We start from the raw sequence: 21,344 nt of genomic DNA, 5'->3' as shown, positions 1-21,344 counted from the left end.
GCGCCAGACGTGACACCACTAACCCTGACGCAGACACCCTCACACAGCCGCCGCACTGCGCTTTCTTTCCTCCCTCCGTCTGTCCTGACGCCTGTCAACTGTCTGCTGACACAGGCAGTCACGAAAAGGCAACGTCCAATGTGTTCTGATTTTTTTATTGATGAAGCAGTTCCTTCAGCCTTTCTTCTCTTCTTTTACCTAGAAAAATGGCTTGGTCACTTAAAAAATGAAAATAATTTTCTTTAATGAACCTGTTTAAATCATACCATTACTACATATCTCACTATCTGAAAGCATGGGACACGGTCGAGATCAAAGAAAAACTTTGCTCTTTCTAATAATAAACGTCCCCATTTGAAAGTTTGGTCACGTGCATCATCTGGTTATAAACGAGTGTCTTTACTGCAAATTCCTTCCATTGCCCAGATTTCAAGATGAACCTGGCGTACGTTATCTGGCGGCGTCCGTCCGTGTCTGGAGGCTCTTGTGACTCTGAGCAGGAACCGGAAACGCCCCCCTTCCCGCGCCAGCACTGCCTCCACCTGGGCCGGGAGCCCGCCTGGCGCCCACCCCCTCTGCCAGCGGATGGAGGACACCAAGGCGCCTCACAGAGGGGCCCCCAGCAGCCCTTTCAAACCTGACTTTCTTAGACTTCGACGTCCATGTTTCCCACGGAGCAGTGACTCTTCCTTTCCAAACTCAGGACCCTCATGACACCCTGTGGTCTTTCCGGGCCCCACTCTGCAGACAAAAGCCCCCTCCCCGCGCCCCCTCCTGCCCTAAGGCCAGGGGGAGCCCACCCCTCCAGGCCCAGGGTCCCCGGCTCAGGACCCCTGTGCTCCATGAGCCACCCCGGTCCCGGCCCGAGAGCAGCGACCGCCCCCAGCCCTGCTCCCACACGGCCTGCCGACCAGGCCTGGCCCTGGCTGTGTCCCCGCGGCTCCTCAGCTCCCAGGTGGTTCACATCCGGGGGGCCCCGAGGTGAACAGCCGGGCTGTCCAGAGCCCAGGTCGCCTTGCTCCCAGCCCCCGTGGCCACCGGCCGTGCCCGTCGGTGCCTCAGCTTCCCACGGACCCTGTGCTCAGGGCCCTGGTGACCAGGCCCGGCCTGGCCTGGGATGGGACTCTCCACAGAAACAGGCGACCGTGGTCTACACTCTGGGCCAAGGGCCTCCCCACAGCTTTGCCTCCTGACCTGACGCCCAGGGAGGCAGCAGCGCGCGGAGCCGGGCAGAGAGACACAGCACGCCCGCCCGGGCCAGAGCCGCCACGGGCCTCCCGGGCCACACTCACCCGATGCACGCCTCCACCCACCCCGCCACGTTCTCACCGCGGCACACGGGGGTGGCTGAGCGAGGCCTCGCGACGGCCTCCTCCACCCCGCGTGGACAACACGGAAGTGGCTGTCTCCCTGGTAGCCCCACGCAGCGTCGGGTCCCCCCACGCGTTTCTACTGTCACCAAGCACTGACTTCCTGCCCACACTTGGTACAAAATCAGGTGTCACGCGGCAGTAACCCCCACCGTCACACGCTGACCCGCCACAGACGACTGTGGGTGACGAGGGCTTCGGAGCTCAGCGGGTACTCCCCTCTATCTCTGCTCAATTCAGTCCAACCCCAAGGAACCCACCGCCGTAGATCCACGCGCTCACATTGCCTGGCGAAGCCTGGCCCCGCCAGCCAGCTGAGCTGCTCCTGGGACACGAGGAGAAAGCACACTGTTCACACTCACAACCCCCACGAAGCCCCCAAGGAGCTCTGGTGCAGGGTCTGCAGCGGGCACGGGGCCAGCTGAGGGGCACCCCTGAGAGGCGAGGGGGCAGGACCCATCTGGGGGGGCGAGGGGGCTCACCAACAAGTCAGCAAACCAAGGGGCAGGCGAGGCGGACGTCCCCGCGGGGCTGTAGCCGACCCCGAGCGCAGCCGTCACCGGCCGTCCTGGCTCCAGCACTGCGGGGCACCGAGGCCTGGGGCTCTGTGCCAGCCGGCCGGGCGTCCGGAGCATTCGGTTCAGCGACCAGCCGCTGGCGCGGGGGGGGGCTGCACCGTATGCCCGCCTGGCCCTGCCGCTGTCCGCTGTCGGGACGCGCACGGTGGGGACACAGCAGAGGCGGCGCCTCGTGTGCGGCTGGTGCATTTACCTCCCTGGCACTTAGACGGCACCCTCAGCACAAAGGAAGTTTCTTCGGGGGCTTGTCATTTCTTTTTCAACTCTACCTCGAGTTGATTCAAAACTACCTTCCTTGGAGTCTCCTCTGCTTACAGGCTCCTCTGTAATGTAAGTGGCCTCTGGTGACAGACACCTGCACTGGGGCTGATGCTCTTCCAACACTGCCTCCCAAGGCAGCAGCCCCACACCCAGGCCACGAGCCCCCGGACAGCAGGGTGGGCACCGGGAGGGCCTCCGTGCGGCCCCTGCCCGCCTGCCCCAGCACCCCCGCAGGCACAGGGAAGATGCTGACGCCAGGGCCCTGCCCTTCCACCAAACACAGCCTGTGTCTGCCCGACCCCGGCCCGGCCCTTCCCCATGACCGGGACTCCCGGGGGCTCTGCCAGGCCCCCCACCAGAGGGAGGCTCCGGCGGGCAGATCCGTGTGCGCGTGAAGCAGGAGAAGTCTAACGAGTGAGGTCACACGGCTGGAGGTGAACGCCGGGTCGGGCGTGGGCTGCTCCTGGGGCAAGTCGGCCTGGACCTTCCACGACCTCCCGAGGCCCAGGCCCGCTCCGCCGGGCAGACGAGCCCACTCCTCGTTTCTAACCGCCCGTGATGCGCGCATGACCCAGGCAAGGCAACGGTGGGCTGCCGGGCCTGCTGCTGAAAACTGTTTTAGATGAACACACGCACCACCATGAATCCAAAGCCCAGCCTCTGCCCCAGTGACACAAATGAAGACCCGCCTCCTGCCGTCAACCTTGGCGCGGGCACCAGCCAGCGCTGACGCACCACAGACCCAGAGGTGCCCGGCAATGGACGGCGAGGCCACGCGGGGACGGGGGGCCGCCCGCCGGCTTCTCGTCCTCTTCTGTCACCACGCAGATGACAACCCTGAGCCCGAGGGGGAGAGGGGCAGAGCACGGCTCCACCGCCTCCTCCCCAAAGGTGAGGAGTGGCCCGAGGAGCTGGCGCACGACACCCCAAGAGAGCCCGGGCAAAGCCATGCGCACAACGAGCAGACCAGCCCGCCGACAGGCGCTTTATCTTCCAGCGAACCAAGAAGATGCGTACAGGAGGCGGCGGGCGGCTACGGACAGTTCTTACACATCAGCGAGACGACGGAACGTGCGCTCAGGCATGACACGCATCTCCCAGCTTTGCAGACGGGAACCCCCCACCAAACCCAGTGTTCCACTTCATGGTCAAGGTGCCGCCTGGTGTGGGGGTGGCTTAGCTCGGCCCCGACCCAGCCAGAGGCCCCGCCAGAACTGTCGGTGCCCGGAGGCTGCACAGAAGACCACCTTCGCGGCAGCAGCCTCGCGCCAAGTCCAGTTTATTTTAACCACACGCGGCGCGCTGGGGGCAGGGAACCACAGCTCCTCAGTCTAACCTCTGGCCTGGGTGTGGCTCAGGCCACGTCATCAAAGAAAGCCTTGGCCATGGCCTGAGCGCCTTTCAGCACTCTCCTCTCCTGGGCGCCGGGCCCCGCGTCGTCCCGCGCGAGCTTCACCCAGTACTGCTCGGTCCTGGGCAGGTAGTCCGCGAACAGCTCACCAGGTGCCACCGAGGGAGGTTGCTCTTTCGAGGGGAAGGAGGGCAATGAGAGAGAAACGCATTCAGCCGGGAAGGGGGCCTGTCCCGAGCACCCGGATTCACACAGAGGATGTCGCCAGGCCCTTCTCCGTGTCACCAAAGGAATCACAGTGCTGCCTGAACAGCAAGGGCTCACACGTACTCCAGATAAAATCAGAGAAACACTTTAGCCAGCCTCGAGGGCACGTCCACACAGCAAAATCAAGTTTACAAAAACTTAGGGACATTTAAACCTCTCGTTATCAATAAAAGCGAGGGCTCTGGCAGAGCAGTGCCCTGAGCTGTGAGCTCTGGGGAGGCGGGGCCTCGACGCCCGGTGCCCCTCCTCCTCCCCCTCCTGGGTACCAGCTGCGGCCGAACGCGGCCCCCACGGCATACTCACCCCTGCCCCCCTCGCTGCTGTCCTCGTCCTCGTCCTCCCCGCCGCCCTCAGCGCCCTCGACCTCATCGCTGTCCTCTTCGGAGTCTGTCTCCTCCAGCCACTCCTGAGATTCTTTAAGCAAAAGTGAAAACCACAGAGTGTCAACGCAGCTGGGGCGCCAGGGAAACTGTGGACGGGCCGCAGCCGCCCCGAGGACCCCACCTTCTGCCTGGACGTGCAGATGTGAGCGAGGGGCCCCGCCCCCAGCACGTCTGGAGCTCCAGGCAAACATCACATCCCCACACCTCGAGGCAGAGGCAGGCAGAGTGAGAAGCGATGCTCCGAGACAGAAGGAGTCTGGCGCAGCCGCTCAGGGCCTCTGCCCAAACGTGTGGGTTTTGTCATTTTAGCCTCAGACCTGAGGACTGAGCAGGGACGGAGGCCAGGGCAGCCCGTGGTACGACGTGGCGGCGGGGACAAGGGTGGGCCGCCGGCTCTGCTCCCGGGCACACAGGCGCGCCACGGGGAGAACACACGTCCAGTGCACTCCGCCGGGGCAGGTCCGAGGCTCACACGTGGTGTCGGGGGGAGCCCGCCTGTTCCCCCGGGCTCCCTGCAGGGACAGCAGTGCACTGATGCCCCTTGGACGACAGCTGTGCCCTAGACGACAGGGCCGCCCTGAGGGCATGGGGCGGGGGCGGAAACGGGACAGAGTCACGCGTGCCCTCTGTGGGCGCAGGGCGGACAAGCTGGGGGTCCCCGCGGCAACGCGAGGAGGCGCTGCCCCTCACCTGGATCCATCTCTACCAAGACCGCCCACGCGTCCATCTTGTGCAGGTCCAGGCAGTACAAGTCACTGAGGGTGACCTGGCGGTTGCCAGCCTCAAACATGCCCCCGTAGAGGTAGAGGCGCCCGTGCTTCACGGCCAGCATGGCGTTGGAGCGGGGGCTGGGCTCCGCCGCAGGCACACCCGCGTCCTCGGCGCCGTCGTCGTGGCCACGGGACTCCGGCTGTCCTGCTGGGCCCGGGGCCGCGAGCACCTGTTTGATGGTGACCACGGTCCCATCCTCTGCCAGGACCTCCCTGACCACCTCCGGGGGCTCCTGGGCGCCGGCCCCCTTCGCTTCCTGCCTGTCGCCAGCCCTGGGCTCGGCTTTCCTGCCCCGCCCGCGCCTCTGCTCCGCCTTGGGACCCTGCGGACAAAGAGCAAAGCCGAGCGCTCAGGAGCGCCCCCGCAGCCAGAGGGCCCCCCACACCTGCTGGGCTCCCCGCGGGGACCTCGCCGCCCCTGCCTGCTGAGCCCACTCAGGGGAACGGGGGGCAGACACACGCCCTCGCGCCACCTGACTCCCCTCAGAGGTGCCAAGGCACTTCAGCCGGAGCCCGTCTTGGCCACACAGTGTGGCTCACCCACCCTCCTTTGGTCGCAGAGCCCTGCTTCTGAGGCCCCTGACCTGGGGACCCCGGAGAGCTGGGTCCCGGGACCGCAGCCCCTGTTGCCGCGTCTCTCAGGCTGGTGCCGGCAGCAGGAGCAGAGGCGACCCGCTGCCCGCTCACAGTGACAGTAAAGACGGCGACAGCTCCACGGGGCCCCACGGACAGAGAGACCGGGCAGGCCCTGGCCGTCACTGACGGAGGGGCAGCAGGCCAGCCCTGCGCTGGCTGCAGGTCTGGGGCCCAGGCTACCTTCAGCTGCCCCGCGAACCAGCGGTTCCTGCCGGGGTCGTAGACGTGCAGGTCATTGAGGAAGTGGCCCTCCAGGCTCTCCTCCTCCTCCTCGTCACACACCCCCCCGAACAGCAGCGTCTGATGGTTCGGGGCCACAGCCACCGAGAAGCCGGACCTGGGGGTGGGCTTGGCTCCGGAAGGGTTAACCCGAGTCCACGCCCACCTGCCTGTGGAGGAGAGGAAGCGGGGACACGTGGACCCACCGGACGCCCGGCCACTGTTCCGTGCCTCCCGGCCCAGCACACCCCATACAGAGGTCACTCCTTCTGCTCAAGGGTCTGCTGTGCTGAAGCAACCGTCCACACACCCTCTCAACACGCGCCCAGGGGCGCCGTGCAGCTGTGGTGTGAAGGCAGGGCTGAGGCAGGATGGGCGTCCAGCTCCTGGTGAGGCCGCACAGGGTGCCCTTGGGTGGGGCCTCCGAGCACAGACACCCCCAGCTCAACGGGCCACACGCTGCAGCCCATCCCCGGGGCGGGCACTGCGGGCACACAGTAACCCTCAAGACGTGGGCCAGCATGAAACACGAGGGAAGCTGCCCAGCACGTCTAGAGGAAGGAACTGGGATTTTTTTTTCCTTCATGAACATGAGAGAAGCAGCCAACAGCAAGTGTTCCCCGGAGGTGTGACCCCAGCTGCACACATGAGCAGGCCACAAGGTCACGCATCACAACCAGCAACTGAGCGTTCCAGGAAGAGAAGAATAGACGTCAGGTGCCCTGCGCGTGGGGTGGGGGGGCTCTCCCGGCGGCAGCTCGGGATGCACTGTGGACTCCTCACTGGGGCCCGCGGGCCTGACGGCTGGAAGCGGGGGCTGAGCACAAGGGCTGCCTAGAACATAGTCTGATTTCAAGTTCAAGTTCACTGACATGTAAAAGGGGCTCTGAACCTTGGCTCCCATGTTCCCGTCAGTCACTGCAATTCGGTGTGGTTAGGACCTAAGAAATGCCTTGTACAGAACGTTTCTGGAGCCTCTGCTTAAAGAACGTCACAGCAGGAAAGAGGAAAAGCTCCTGCCCATCAGGCCTTGCATCTTACGGAGACGGGCCTCACAGGGGCCAAGGAGCGGCCTGGGACCAGACGGGCCCCATCCATTCAGGCCTCTCTCCCACCATGGGCACCACAAGCTAACCACCTCACTTTTTGAGCTTTAAAAAATGAACACTGGGAAGCCACCTAAATGTCCAAGGACAGAGGAATGGATAAAGAAGATGTGGTGCATATATACAGTGGAGTACTACTCAGCCATGAAAAAGAACAAAAGAGTGCCATCTGCAGCAACAAGGATGCAACTAGAGGTTATCATACTGAGTGAAGTAATAAGTGAGAGAGAGAAAGACAGATGCCGTATGATATCACCGATATGTGGAGTCTAAAGAAATGATGCAAGCGAACTTATTCACAAAACAGAAACAGACGCACAGACACAGAAAATAAGCTTACAGTTATCAAAGGGGAACAGGTGGGTGGGATAAATCAGGAGTATGAGATTAACAGATACACACTACTATACGTAAAACAGACAACCAACATAGACCTGCTGTACAGCACAGGGGACTCCACTCAGTATAATAACTCAGAAGGGAAAAGAATCTGAAAAACAATATATACACGTGTACATAACTGAATCACTTTGCTGTACACCTGAAACTTAACACAGCATCGTACTGTAACTACACTTCAATTTAAAACAAACAAACAAACAAAAACAGTGGGCACTTCAACCCCACAGGAAGCATTCCAAAAGTCTGTCCTAACACTGAGCGAGAACGAATGAGAGGTGGCCCGGGTGCCTGGCCCCGCCCAGGCCCCCAGGAAGGGTGCAGTGGAGGGACTGACATCCCTGTGTTTTGAACTCAGTGCGCCCTCAATGCCCCAGGGGACACTGGGGGCTGTTCATAGAGGGTCCGCCTGGCCTGCCCAAGGGCAAGGGGGCACGTGCGGGGGCCCCCACCAGACCCACGACCCTCTGCCTGCCTTCTGTGGCAACACAACCACGTGGCCCGTCCCCTGCACAACGCGTACCTTCTCTTCCCTCCTCGTCCCTCAGCAGGAACATGTCGGAGTGCTGGGTGCCTCTGTCCACATCTTTCCTGACTCTCTGAAAGGGAAAGGGAGCCATGAGACGCGCCACACGCCATGCCACACGCAGCCCCTCGCGCTCGTGGTCCCGTTTCCCGTGGGGGTGAGTCGGAAGCCTTCAGACCAGGTTCCATCCAGACCTCACCTTGAACAGACAGAATAAGCGACCACAGGCTGGGGACGCCCAGAGCTCCCCTCTCAGAGCTTCCTGTGGCTCCGAGGCGCGCCCTGCTCGGGGCGGGTGGGGCCCCTGCGGGGACCCCTCTGCCCCCAACCCCTTTCTGCCCTCAATTCCCACCGCCTTCCAAATAATGGGGCTCAAGCTTCGGTGCGAGGACCAAATGAATGCTCTGTGCAGAAGCCAGCACAACCATCTAAAAAGCTCTTCCGGGCTCTAAACAACACAGTCCCCGACACCTGGGTCTTCTGTTTCAAACGAGGCTCACAACCGCAGGCAGACACCTGCAGACCCCTCCCGCGCAGAATCCCTGTCCTCATGCCGCACCTTCCACCTCAGTGCAGACGTGACTGGAGAACGACCCGGCAAAACGGCTTTCCTGGGTGGCAAAAGCTCAACAATTTTAACGTCTTTGTCTTTGTCCTTCACGTTCCCTACTTGCAGCAAATGTCTAACTTCACAACAGTTTCATTTACAGAAGAATTGAGAGGATGGGACCAAGAGTTCCCGTACATCCTGCAGCTTGTTTCTCCTCACTGTTCACATCCTGTGAGTGTGGTACATTTCTCACAATGAATGAACCGACACTGACAAATTACTATCAACTGGAGCCCACAGTGTATTCACATTTCCTTCGTTCTCCCGAACGTCCCCTTCCTATCTCAGGAGCCACGTTACGTGGCGTCGTCACGAATCCTTAGGCCCCTTGGGCCGTGAGGGTCGCTCACACGTGCCTTGTTTTTGGTGACCCTGACGTGGAGACGTGCCGGTCACGTGTTGTGTAGGGTCCCCTCTACTGGGACTCATCTGACACTGTTCTCATGAATGGTCAGGGCGGTGGGCTTTGGGTGGTGGATCCCGGAGATCAAGTGCCCTCCAGCACATCCTATCAAGGGTGCGTGCTGTCACCATGACCCGTCACTGCTGACGCGGACCCTGGGCACCTGGCTGAGGTGTGTTTCTCACGTTTCTCCATGGGCGAGTCCCTGCCCCCGCGCCAACTTTCCAGCCTGTCCTCCTTGGAAGAGCGTCAGCCTGCACCGTCGCCGCTTAAGGAGGGCGGAGGGCGGAGGGCCTGCCTCTGTGTGGGATGCTGCTCAGAGCACCTCTGTCCCCCGTGTGCTCAGCTGACTCAATGACGGGCTTACAGTCGCGTGGACTCACGGATGCTGGGCTCCACGCCGCACTGCGGTGCTTTCCCGACTCCGCTGCTCACCGGGAAGCCCCGGCCACCTCATCAGTGCAGGGGTCTCACAGGCACGTGCATGGGCCTGGCGCTACAAGCGGCTCCAGGCATGCCTTGCACACTCGCCCCCGTTCCAGAATCAGCCACGTCCCCAAGCAGCCCTGGTTACTTCATGGAGGTGGCCCTAGAATCCAGGATCTGAGCATGCGGTGCGCTGCCTGCTGCCGGGTGCTGTGTCTTGTTCTCTCAGCCGACAGAGCCAGGAAATACACGTGCACAACGCGTCCTGTTCTCTTTAACTAATGAGTGTGTACTGTGTTTACGGTAAGGGGAAAGCTATTCTCCTTCTGGAAAACAAAACAATCCAATTGTCCACGGACTGGACATGTGACCTGACCATCCTAGAGCCGAGGGGTTCCATGTCAGTCACGCGTGGGGAGCGGCTGACCCGAGGAAACGAGAGCCGAGTGTGTGCCTCTCCCGCTCTCCTCTGGAAACACGTGCACAGTTCAAGCGACACAATCTCTGCACGTCGCAGTTGCTGAGACAGGCTGGCGGGGCACGTGGCTGCCACTCCCAGCCCACCCTTCCAGGCCAAAGGCCCCGTGCTCTCAGGAACTAAATCCACACAAGGTCCTGCCCGCTGGTGGGGATTCAGCGCCGTCTGCTGTTGTTAGAAACGCAATCACAGCCAGGCTCCCCTCTCTGCTCCATCCTCCTGCACCTGCCAGCATCCATGGTATGACCTTTCTGACAACAAGTGTTCTTCCTTAGAACCAATGAGCTGAGGGGACCTTTCATGCTGTCACATTTAAATACGCCCCCCCCCCCGCCCTCCCCGAGAAGGCTGCGCTGCCCCCCCAGGCCGACGGCTTCCACATAGAGCGGCCGCAGCAGCGAGGACACTGCAGGCGTCAGGGCTCCTCTATGTCCCTCTCCCCGTCGTCACAGGAGTCATGAGACACCGCTGTGCTGGTCCCCCGCCCGGGTGACCTGTGCCTCCCTTCCTGGTCACGCACATCCCACTGGCTCGGCACTCAGCCTCCTCACCAGACTCAGCTATGCTAGCAGAGGACACAGGATGTGTGTGACTCTCTGGGGCTGTCAAACTTCCACTAGGGCATGCGAAGCTCTGAACAGGGTCTCAGCTCTTCTCCAAGGGTGAGCGGACGTTAACCCCACGGAGCCGTGACGCGGGCGTGCACTGTGCGAGCAGAGGAAGGAATTCTCTGTAAACGTCTGTTTCACACAGTATTAATGGAACCCAAAGACACCTGAGAGAGACGTGTCCCAAGTGTCACAACACTAACTTGAAACACAGCACAACTGTCTGCAACCCCAGAGCCCAGCACGGGCTGCACACGCACCCTCCGGCCCGGCCCAGCGTGGCCTCTCCCCCAGCCGGCACAGGCGCTCTGCACGGGTCCTGAACCTGCAGCTCCTGCTGCCTCAGCCTCAGAGATGGGCTCTTTCAAATGTCAGGAGGGCGGACAGCCCAGGCCAGACTCCCGGCTTCGGTGGTCTGGTCCCTGGCAGGGGGGCGACAGCGCTGGTGAGCCAAGGGCCACCCTGCAGCGGACTGGACTCCCGACCACCCTCGTGTCCACTCCCTGGAGCCTTCAAGTTTATCCCGGAGCACAGGGGGAGGCAGCGGCAACCTGGTCAAGATCCAGACAAAACGAAAAGCACCGAAAGGAAGAAGCACCTCCACGGAACCTGCTTTTCCAGGGCCAATGAAAGCAGCCTCATCAACACACCAAGACCAGGGACCACCGCAAAAACGGGCCACGCCAGACATGCCAGACACGGACAGCGGACACGGCACCATCTGAGGAAGAGCTCTGGCAGCTCCCCAGGGAGCGCTGGGTGAGGATGGGGGTGGGGGGGCTGGGCTGAGGGAGACAGCGCCGCCGGGGAGGGACCCCAGGGTGAGCAGGTCGCTCCCGTCCCAAGCGCTGAGAAAGAGCAACAGGCTGACAGCGAGCGCGGGGGCCCAGACAGCGCAGGCGGCAGGTGCGGGCGAGGGCTCCTCCAGCAAGGGGACACCCACCCTAGCGTGCCCGCCGGAGACACCCTGTGCGCAGGCAAGGATGCGCTACTGTAAACTGCGCCAGGACCGCTTCTTGGCTCCATGTCCAGAGCAGTGGAGACGCACGGGGCCTCCCTCCTCTCCTGCCAGCGCTACCGCCAGCCAGCAGCCGCCCTCGGCACCTCGGCCAACACACAGTCGGTTTTATACAGTCATCAAGGCTTCATGCTGGTCCCGCTGGACTGACAGTGGCAGTGATTTTTTAGAACTGGGGCGGGGATGGCTGAGGTCCCCAGGTGGATTGTTTGTGGAACACGGAAGCCACCAAGGGGCTCCTCGTGAGTTAATAAGGCCCTGCTGGTACAGGCTGCCCCACTGGACACGGCCCAGCTCGGCCAGCAGCCCGGCACCGAGTGGTGATGCAGGCGGGAGGTCCCACAGCACTGCTCCCGTGCCGCACGTCCCACCCAGACAAACCCCAGCATCACACCCACGTCTCCCCCCAGCTCTGGTAAATCCCCCACGAGTGCAAACAAAGCAGCTGCTCACTGCCATCAAATGCCAGCAGCCTGGCGCGTGCGGCCCCTGAATCAAGGGGACTGGGGTCGTGCCCGCTGTCTGCCGCTGCACACGCCGTAGTGGGGAATCAATCGGGTGCTGCTCTGACTAAAGGGGCATCAGCTCACGAAGGGCTCGCTGCTCAGCACCCTGTTTTGCTCCGCGGAGCACCTGCTGTGATAAAGCAGCAGGTCCGGGCACTCTGCACAGCGTCTGGCCACAGCCTCCTGTTTCTCAGGGCCCTCCCAGCTGTCACACATCTAGCCAAGGCCCGGGTGGGTCACAGCTGCAGGAGATACGTCGACTTTCCTTTCCAGGACAAGGGGTGACCCCTGGCTGGGGGGGTGTGGCGGGATGGCAGGAGGTGGACAGGGCGCCTCCCTGCCTCAGCCATCACTCACATGGCTGCGTTTTGGGGCTCGAGGATGAGAATGCAACACGGCTGTGAGAACCGTCATGGGTTCCCAGAGCAGCGGAGCAGCGCCACCTCTACCCATTTCCCACTCAACAGGAAGGACTGCTCATACTAAACTAAGGTGCAGTCTTTTTTATTAAACATATTTTTTTGATGTGGACCATTTTTAAAGTCTTTACTGAATTGGCTACAATATTGCTTCTGTTTTGTTTTGGTTTTCTGGCTGCTGAGGCATGTGGGATCTCAGCTCCCGACCAGGGCTGGAACCCACACCCCCTGCACTGGAAGGCAAAGTCCTAACCACTGGACCTCCAGGGACGTCCCAGGTGCAGTTTTATTTGAAGTTTCCATCATCTATGAAACGAAAAAGGCAGCAGACAGACGTCCCTGTGCATCTCACACGCACACCTCACCTGTTTTGAGTAGCCTCCATAGATGACGACACCGCCCTGGGGGGTGACGGTCATCTGGCAGCCCGACCTGGGTGTGGGCCCCGTCCCGGACGGGGACAGCCTGCTCCACGTGAAAGTGTCCAGGTTGAAGGCATACACGTCATTATAATAGATGTAATCCCTGTTACAACACAGGAACGCAAACAAAAAGGCAGTGACGTGAAAAAGTGAACTTGATTTAAAAGAAAGGTACATTTCCTAACATATGTACTAAGTTATTCATGTCATTAAAGTTTAAATTCACAGGAAAGGACTGCAAGCATATGTGACTTTGCACCTGAAGCAGGAAATAACACTGGCCCAGAGCAGCACAGGGACGTGCCCAGATCTGAAAGTCTTCACCTGAGGGTCACGCCACATACCCTTACCGTGTACACAACCACAACCGTGCAAGTCATTCCATTCATCTCTACGTGTGAGACTTTACGCTCGACAATGCACGAGGTACCCAACACCCCGAAAGCTCAGAAGAGAGAGATTACAGCCTGGCAAGGGCCGTGGGCACCCTGGGCAGCTCGGACTTGGAGCAGAGCATTCCTGACACGGAAAGAGGAGAACTCCAGGAACCCACACGCCCACACGAAAGCAAAGAGGGCACGGCTGAGGCGTCCCGGAAGGGACTGTGGCCCTACTCCGTGCTCCTGGGACTTCGGTGGCAAAGGACCCACACACGGACGGGGCCCTGAGGAGGCAGCCCAGGGGTGGGGGAAGCAGCGTCCTGCCCGCGTCACGGAGGCACAGTGTGTCCTGGCGGGAATTTCACAGGTGGCCACAGACACAGCCAAGGGGCCCCGGGTCCGAATGACACCTCAGAACGAGAGGTGCTCCCCGGCTGCTCCACACAGAGCGCCGGGCCTGACTCCCGCAGGAAGAAAGCGGGGACGTGTGGAAGGAGCCAGCCGCCCCACCCGTCGGACAGGACTGCTGTCTCTCCTGCGGCACTCAGATCGCCCAGGTCTGGGGCCCCGCAGCCAACGTGCAGGTGACCGTGCTCCCTGGGAAACGCCGTCTGACGCCGGGCTCTGGGAACAGGACCGGCCACGTGAACGCTCTGACCGGCACCCACCCCCACACGCACCCTTCCATGGGAGGGGGCCTTTTAGTCGATGGACGGAGGAACCCGGGGCACAGTTTTTAAAAGACGTCATCACATTCCACTGTTTTCTCAGATTTCACACTACAAATTTCCAGGAAAAACAAAACAAAACAAAACCCAAAACGCTATTCTGCACATATGATGACAAATAACAACTGTCACTGGGTTTTAAAGGTCAAACGAATCTGTTTACTGTGGACGGTGACCACAGATACCTGTTCAAGCAACTTCGTTTTTTTCTGTATGTTTGAAATACTTAATAAAAAATAATTTTAGACAAAGTAACAGATAACAATAGCTTTGATAAAAGTTCTGATTTTGAAATGGCTGCAAGTGACAATCACTGTAAAGCCTGACTCATCTTGTGAGCTGTGCGCTTCAGGAGGAGGGCCTGTGTGGACCCCACTCACTGTCCCACACACCAGGTGCTGCATTCCTCACACACTGACATCTCAGGAACACCCGCGTCTGCTATGCCAATCATCTGCTGTCTAAGGAGTTTTAAACATAAACAACAATCCTTTAAATATGAATTTAAAAAAACAGCACAGGCTCTCTTCTCCAGAATGGCAAGAAACCAAATACCTGCAGGTCAGGAAATGGACCAGGGGCAGGAGAGGGACCAGGACAGGGAGCCGGGGTGAGAGCAGCAGGACAGATGGTGGGGATAACCCAACATCAGCAATCTTTTGTTGAGGACAAGCTCCACCATTTATGTTCTTGGTTTCCTCATCCTTAACTTGAAATAACCTGTCCTCCCAATAGCTTGGTTTTTAAGTGATTTCTGTAAAAACCACTTGGTAAACTTTGCGCCAAGACATGAAATTTAAGCACTACTGTACACGCAGGTTATGCCTTTAAGGATACACAATCATTCCATATTTAATCTGAATTAGAATTTAAAAAATTCCTCCCAAAGCATTTAAGAATTTATATCCCCTTTTCTCAACTAATGAAAATATTTTTTGTTTGTGAAAGAAACCTGAAACCTTACCTGAGCCAGATCAACACTAGGAGGCTTCAGCGCGGACAGGGACCTGGGGCCAGAGCAACACTCGCTCCCGCGAACGCACCTGGTGCCACCCTCTCCACATGCATGTGCGAGGACTATTCTCACACGCCAGTGAGTATCAGAAAAACGTGTGCAAAGGGATTCACACTGTGGCAAAGATGTGTGTGCTGCCACAAGTTGATGAGAGTGTCATTTTTTAAAGGCGTAGGGGAGAGCAGAGCGTGTAAAAGGAGGCACTGGCAAGAAAGCCGTGCACCCGCCTCGTCTGACATGGCCCGAGGTCAGAGGAAAAGCGCCAGGCGCGAGGCCGGCACCAGGCGTCAGGCCTGCACCAGGTGTCACAGCAATCTACAGGTCTTATGCGGGACCTTAGCGTTTTACGACAGCGACAGGAATACTAACTGTTCACCAAGTGTCTTGTTTTTCTGGACTGAAGTAAAGGGCATTCAAGAAAGTATGGGCACAGGTGATGGGAGAACGTGCCGCCAGGCCAGGCCGGGCACGCAAGCACTGTGGTGACGCGACCAGGACTGGGAAGTCTGGAGGCCCCCGCAGGCCCCTCTGTGGGACGCAGGTTGCCGCCTGCTCCCCATCGGGCAGACTTTAAAGTTACCTCACCGCCGTGGCCCTCAAAGTGGGGCTCCCCGGCCGGAGCAGCAGCCCCTGGAGCCTGCAGACACCCCAGGCCGGTGAGTCAGAAATCAGAGTCTGAACAGCCTTTCAGAGGATTCTCAACAGGCTGAAGTCTGAGAGCCCGTCTCAGACAGGATTGGCCACATTACCTGCAGGCCTTAGTACAAAATAAGAATGTGGGAGCCCCTGCTCAGTGATGGTGAAGAATCCCAAGATGATGACAGTGGAGCTTTAAGCCCAGCTCAGGGCCCTCCTGTGCGGCTACCCAAGCGGCGTGCCCAAGCCGTGGGCCCTGGTTTTAAGGGACGGGAAGCATTTTCCACATGTATTCAGAGTGTTTCTTCCCATAAAGGGCCCACTCCTTACTGCTCCAGGAAAGACGATTCTCCTATTTCTACTGACCTCGTGCTCTCATGGAAGCCACCAAAAAGGATTAACTGTCTCTTCCAGGCCACCATCCGATGTCCACTCCTGCCTGAAGGACCGCCTGGTGATCTAAAATTGAAAAAACAAAAATAAGAGGAGCTTGGAAGATGGAGGAGTGGGACTTGGAGCTCGCCTCCTGCCACAAATACACCAAAATGCGCCTACAAGTGAAACGATTCAAACACAACATCTACTGAACGCTGGCAGAAGACCTCAGACTTCCAAAAGCACAAGAAAACCTCACATAACCAGGTAAGATGGAAAAAACAAAAGAGGGAGAGAGGGGAACTGGGACAGGACCTACGCCCCAGGGAGGGAGCTGTGAAGGAGGAAAGGTTCCCGCACCGGCAGGGAGATCAGCCTCGACGGAGAGGACACTTTGGAGCCTCCGAGGAGAGCACCGCACCCGGAGAGTGACCTGCACAGACAGCAGCACCGCCACCCTGTGACGCCCGTCCACAGTGCAAGCAGGGGTTGGGTGCTGAGCCTCGGGCTGCGGAGGTCAGACAAGGGAGAGGACGGGGGCTGGCGGAGTGGAGACAGCCTAAGGAGGCTGGACTGTGGCAACTGAAAATGCCCAGGCCTGGCAGAGAGGCGGGGAGCCACTGCCGGGGGACACGTGAGGAGCAGGGCAGGACCACCACAAGACCTCCTTTCCTTGTAAGCATGCTCTCAGGCAACAGGACACCACCTACACAAGCTCCGGGCCAGGGGCCAGCCCCCACCACCACCGTGGGCTGCAGAGGTGGGCATGGACCGTCACCCCTGCTAAGATGCACGCGAGCAGGCCCCAAGCACTGCCCCTGGTGTCCCAGGGGTGCGTGGGCTGCCGCTGCCACCACGAGACCTGTGAGCAGGAGCAACCGCCAGTCCCGCTGCCTGGGGAGCGTGCACGGGCCAGGAGCAGGCGCCAATTGCTGTCCCTGCCATCCTGGGAGCGCGCAGGCCACCACCACCACGGACAGACCCAGGAGCAGGCGTCAGCGACTGCCCCTGCTCTCCCAAAGGCACACGGGCCACTGTCACCATGGGGAGCCCCACACGCGGGTGCTGACGGCTGCCCTGGCCACACCAGGAGCAGGCACGGGCCGCCGGCCCTGCACATCACACAGCAAGGGAGAGCAGCCAGCACACGCTGAGGAAAGAGGCAGCAAGCCCCCAAACTAAGGCAGCCCCTGGATTTCGGGCAAGATGGCAGAGTAGAAGAACTGAGCTCCCCTCCTCTCACGAAAACACCAACATCACAACTCACTGCTGAACAACCATCAACAGGAAAGACTGGAACCTTCCCCAAAAAGACGTTTCACACCAAAGACAAAGAGGAAGACACAATGGGACAGTAGAAGGGGCACTTTCACGACGTGATCACATTCCGTACCCACCGGGGCGGTGGCCCGCACACTTGAAAATAATTACATGGTCGAGGTCCTCCCCCAGGAGTGAGAGTCCTGAGCCCCAGCTCAGGCATCAGGATGAGGAGCATCCGGCTTTGAAGGCCAGGAGGGCTTGAGTGCAGGAGCTTCACAGGATGGGAGGGAAACAGAGACCCCACTCCTGGAGGGCACACACAAGGCTTCACGTGCACCGGGACCCGGGCAAAGCAGTGACTCCATAGGAGGCTGGGACAGACCTACCTGCAGGTTTTGAAGGGTCTCCTGGGGAGGCAGGGGTCAGCTGTGGCTCACTGTGGGGGCAAGGACACTGGTGGCAGAGGCCCCAGGGAATACGACCAGCATGAGCTCTCCCACAGACATGGCCCCACCCAACAGCCTGCAGGCTCGAGTGCTGGGATGCCTCAGGCCAAACAACCAGCAGGGGAAACACAACCCCAGCCATCAGCAGACAGGTTGCCTAAATTTGTACTGAGCTCATGGCCCCCTCTAAACACACCCCCTGACACATCAGAGGGATGACACCCAGCTCCACCCACCAGGGGGCCAGCTCCAGTCCCTTCCACCAGGAAGCCTGCACAAGCTCTAGGACCAACCACACTCACCAGGGGCAGACACCAGACCCAAGAGGAACTATGATCCTGCAGCCTACACAAAGGAGACCGCAAACACAGAAAGTTACACAAAATGAGATGGCAAAGAAATGTGTTCCAGATGAAGGAACAAGACAAAACCGAGAAGAACAACTAAGTGAAGTAGAGACAGGCACTCTACCTGAAAAAGAGTTCACAGTAATGGTAATATAGGTAACCCAACATGTCACAAAAGGAATGCAGGCACAGACTGAGAAGATACGAGAAATGTTTAACAAAGAGCTAGACGATTTAAAGAACAAACAGATGAACAACACAATAAATGAAATGAAAAATACACTAGAGAGAATCAGCAGCAGAATAAATGAGGCAGAAGAATGATTAAGTGAGCTGGAAGACAGAGTGGTGGAAATCACTGTCACAGAACAAAGAGAAAAGAATGTAAAGAAATGAGAACAGACTCAGAGACCCCTGGGACAACATGAAACACATCAACATTTGCAATACCGGGGTCCTAGAAGGAGAAAAGAGAGAAAAAAGGCCCAAGAAAATATTTGAAGAGGTTATAGCCAAAAAATTCCCTAACACTCACTCAACTCCAGGAAGTGCAGACTCCCATGTCCCAAGGAAGAACATGCCAAAACACATATTAATGAAACTGACAAAAATAAAGACAGAAGAAATATTAAAAGCAACAAGTGAAAAACAACAAATAATATACAAGGGAATCCTCATAAGTTTGTCAGCTGATTTTTCAGCAGAAATGCTGCAGCCACAAGGGAGTGGCATGATACACTTAAAGTGATGAAAGGGAAAAATCTACAACCAAGAATACCCAGCAAGGCTCTCATTCAGATTCAACAGAGAAACCAACAGTTTTACAGACAAGCAAGAGCTAAGATAATTCACCACCAAACCAGCTTTACAACAAATGCTAAAGGAACTTCTCGAGGCTATGCAGAAATGAAAAGGCCATAACTAGAAACAAGAACAATATGAATGGGAAAGCTCACCAGTAAAGGCTAACACACAGCAAAGGTAGGAAATCACCCACACACAAATACAATATCAAATCCAGCAATCATGAGAAGAGAACAGATGCAAGATAATTGAAATGCATTTGAAATTAAGAGAGCAGCAACTTAAAAAATCTTGTACATATTCAATACATAGAGTGCTTTATCAAAACCTCATGGGAACTGCAAACCAAAAATCTGCAATAGCTACAGACACACACACACACACACACACACACACACACACACACACAACAACCCAAACACAAGAATAAAGATAGTCATCAAATCACAAGAGAACAAAAGAAGGGAAGAAAAAAGACTACAAAAACAAATTCAGTGACTTCCCTGGTGGCACATGGTTAAAATTCCGCCTGCCAATGCAGGGTACATGGGTCCAATCCCCAGTCCAGGAAGATCCCACATGCCGCGGAGCAGCTAAGCCTGTGCCCCACAACTACTGAGCATGTGCTCTAGAGCCCATGAGCCACAACTACAAAGCCTGCATGCTGCAACTACGGAAGCCCACACACTCTAGGGCTCACATGCCACAACTACTGAGGCTGTGTGCTGCAACTACTGAAGCCCACATGCCCAGAGCATGTGCTTCGCGACAAGAGAAGCCACCACAATGAGAAGTCCACACACCACAACAAAGAGTAGCTCATGCTCACCGCAACTAGAGAAAACCCTCACACAGCAACAAAGACCCAACACAGCCAAAAATAAATTTCGAAAAGATCCAAAACAATTAACAAATTGGCAATAACAACATACATATTAAGAGTTACCTTAAAGGTAAATGGTTTAAATGTTCCAACCAAAAGACAGACTGGCTGAATGGATACAACAACAAGACCCATATATATGCAGTCTACAAGAGACACACTTCAGATTTAGGGACACACACAGTCTGAAAGTGAGGGGATGGAAAAAGATATTCCATGCAAATGGAAATCAAAAGAAAGCTGGAGTGGCAATACTCAGATAAAACAGTCTTTAAAATAAAGTTACAAACGACAAAGAAGGACACTACCTAATGATCACAGGACCAATCCAGAAAGATATAACAATTGTAAATATCTGTGCACCCAACATAGGAGCACCTTAATACATAAGGCAAATGCTAACAACTATGAAAGAAGAAATCGACAGTAACACAATAATAGTGGAGGATTTTAACACCCCACTCACACCAATGGACAGATCATACAGACAAAAAAATCAATAAGGAAACACAGGCCTTAAATGACACATCAGACCAGTGGTACCCAACCTTTTTGGCACCAGGGACCAGTTTCATGGAAGACAATTTTTCCACGCTAATCACATCAGGCGCTAATGTGAGTGACGGGAAGCAGCGGATGAAGCTTCATTCGCTTGCCTGCCACTCATTTTCTGCTGTGAGGCCCAGTTCCTAACAGGCTGTGGACCAGTAGTGGTCCATGACCTAGGGGATGGAGATCCCCCCATTAGACCATCCAAAAGCAGCAGAATACACATTCTTCTCAAGTGCACATGGAACATTCTCCAGGAAAGATCACGTGCTGGGTCACAAAGCAAGTCTTGTTGAATTTAAGAAAACTGAAATCATATCAAGCATCTTTTCTGACCACAGTGCTATAAGATTAGAAATCAATCACAAGAGGACTTCCTAGGTGGCGCAGTGGATAAGAATCCACCTGCCAATGCAGGGGACACAGGTTCAATCCCTGCCCCAGGAAGATACCACAGACTACAGAGCAACTAAGCCCATGCACCACAACTATTGAGCCCATGTGCCACAACTACTGAAGTCCACACACCTAGAGCCCGTGCTCTGCAACAAGAGGCCACTGCAATGAGAAGCCCCCGCACCACAACAAAGAGTAGCCCCTGCTCGCCGCAATTAGATAAAGTCCGTGTGCAGCAATGAAGACCCAACAAAGCCAATAAAATTAATTAATTAATTTAAAAAAATCAATCACAAGAAAAAACTCTGAAAAACACAAACACATGGAGGCTAAACAATATGTTATTCAACAACCAATGGCTCTCTGAACAAACCAAAGAGTAAATAAAAAAAAATACCTACAGAGAAATAACAATGAAAACACAGCAATCCAAAACCTATGGGATGCAACAAAAGCAGTTCTAAGAGGGAAGTTTATAGCAATACAATCATCTCAGGAAAAAAGAAAAGTCTCAAATAAACAACCTAACCTTACACCTAAAGCAACTAGAGAAAGAAAAACAAAACCCAAAGTTAGTAGAAGGAAAAAAATCATAAAGATCAAAACAGAAATAAATAGAGACAAAGAAAACAATTAGAAAAGATCAATGAAACTAAAAGCTGGTTCTTTGAAAAGATAAACAAAATTAATATACCTTGATTTTGGGTGGAATCAAGATGGCGGAGTAGGACATGCACTGACTCCCTCTTGCAAGAGCACCAGAATT

The 21,344-nt window shown here is 56.8% G+C and overlaps 1 protein-coding gene across 9 annotated transcripts in view; it reads right to left on the bottom strand.

Moving 5' to 3' along the window:
• The window catches only part of KLHDC4 (kelch domain containing 4), a 64,486-nt gene that overhangs the window by 3,228 nt on the left and 39,914 nt on the right, over window positions 1–21,344 (bottom strand). For 4 of the 9 annotated variants that reach the window (XM_057713436.1, XM_057713440.1, XM_057713442.1 and 1 more), the window contains 7 exons: window positions 15,882–15,974; window positions 12,700–12,859; window positions 7,864–7,939; window positions 5,797–6,005; window positions 4,901–5,303; window positions 4,131–4,241; window positions 15–3,733 (listed from right to left, as the gene is read on the bottom strand). In XM_057713436.1, the coding sequence (XP_057569419.1) occupies window positions 3,564–3,733; window positions 4,131–4,241; window positions 4,901–5,303; window positions 5,797–6,005; window positions 7,864–7,939; window positions 12,700–12,859; window positions 15,882–15,974 (1,222 nt within the window). In that variant the 3' untranslated portion in view covers window positions 15–3,563. Of the gene's footprint in view, window positions 1–14; window positions 3,734–4,130; window positions 4,242–4,900; window positions 5,304–5,796; window positions 6,006–7,863; window positions 7,940–12,699; window positions 12,860–15,881; window positions 15,975–21,344 lie in introns of those variants that run through there. The other 5 variants (XR_009049794.1, XM_057713438.1, XM_057713437.1 and 2 more) reach the window with 4 other exon arrangements.

The sequence above is a fragment of the Hippopotamus amphibius genome, chromosome 16 (assembly GCF_030028045.1).
Source record: "Hippopotamus amphibius kiboko isolate mHipAmp2 chromosome 16, mHipAmp2.hap2, whole genome shotgun sequence".
Taxonomy (NCBI): Eukaryota; Metazoa; Chordata; class Mammalia; order Artiodactyla; family Hippopotamidae; genus Hippopotamus; species Hippopotamus amphibius.
This window is presented reverse-complemented; position numbering and strand designations above follow the sequence as displayed.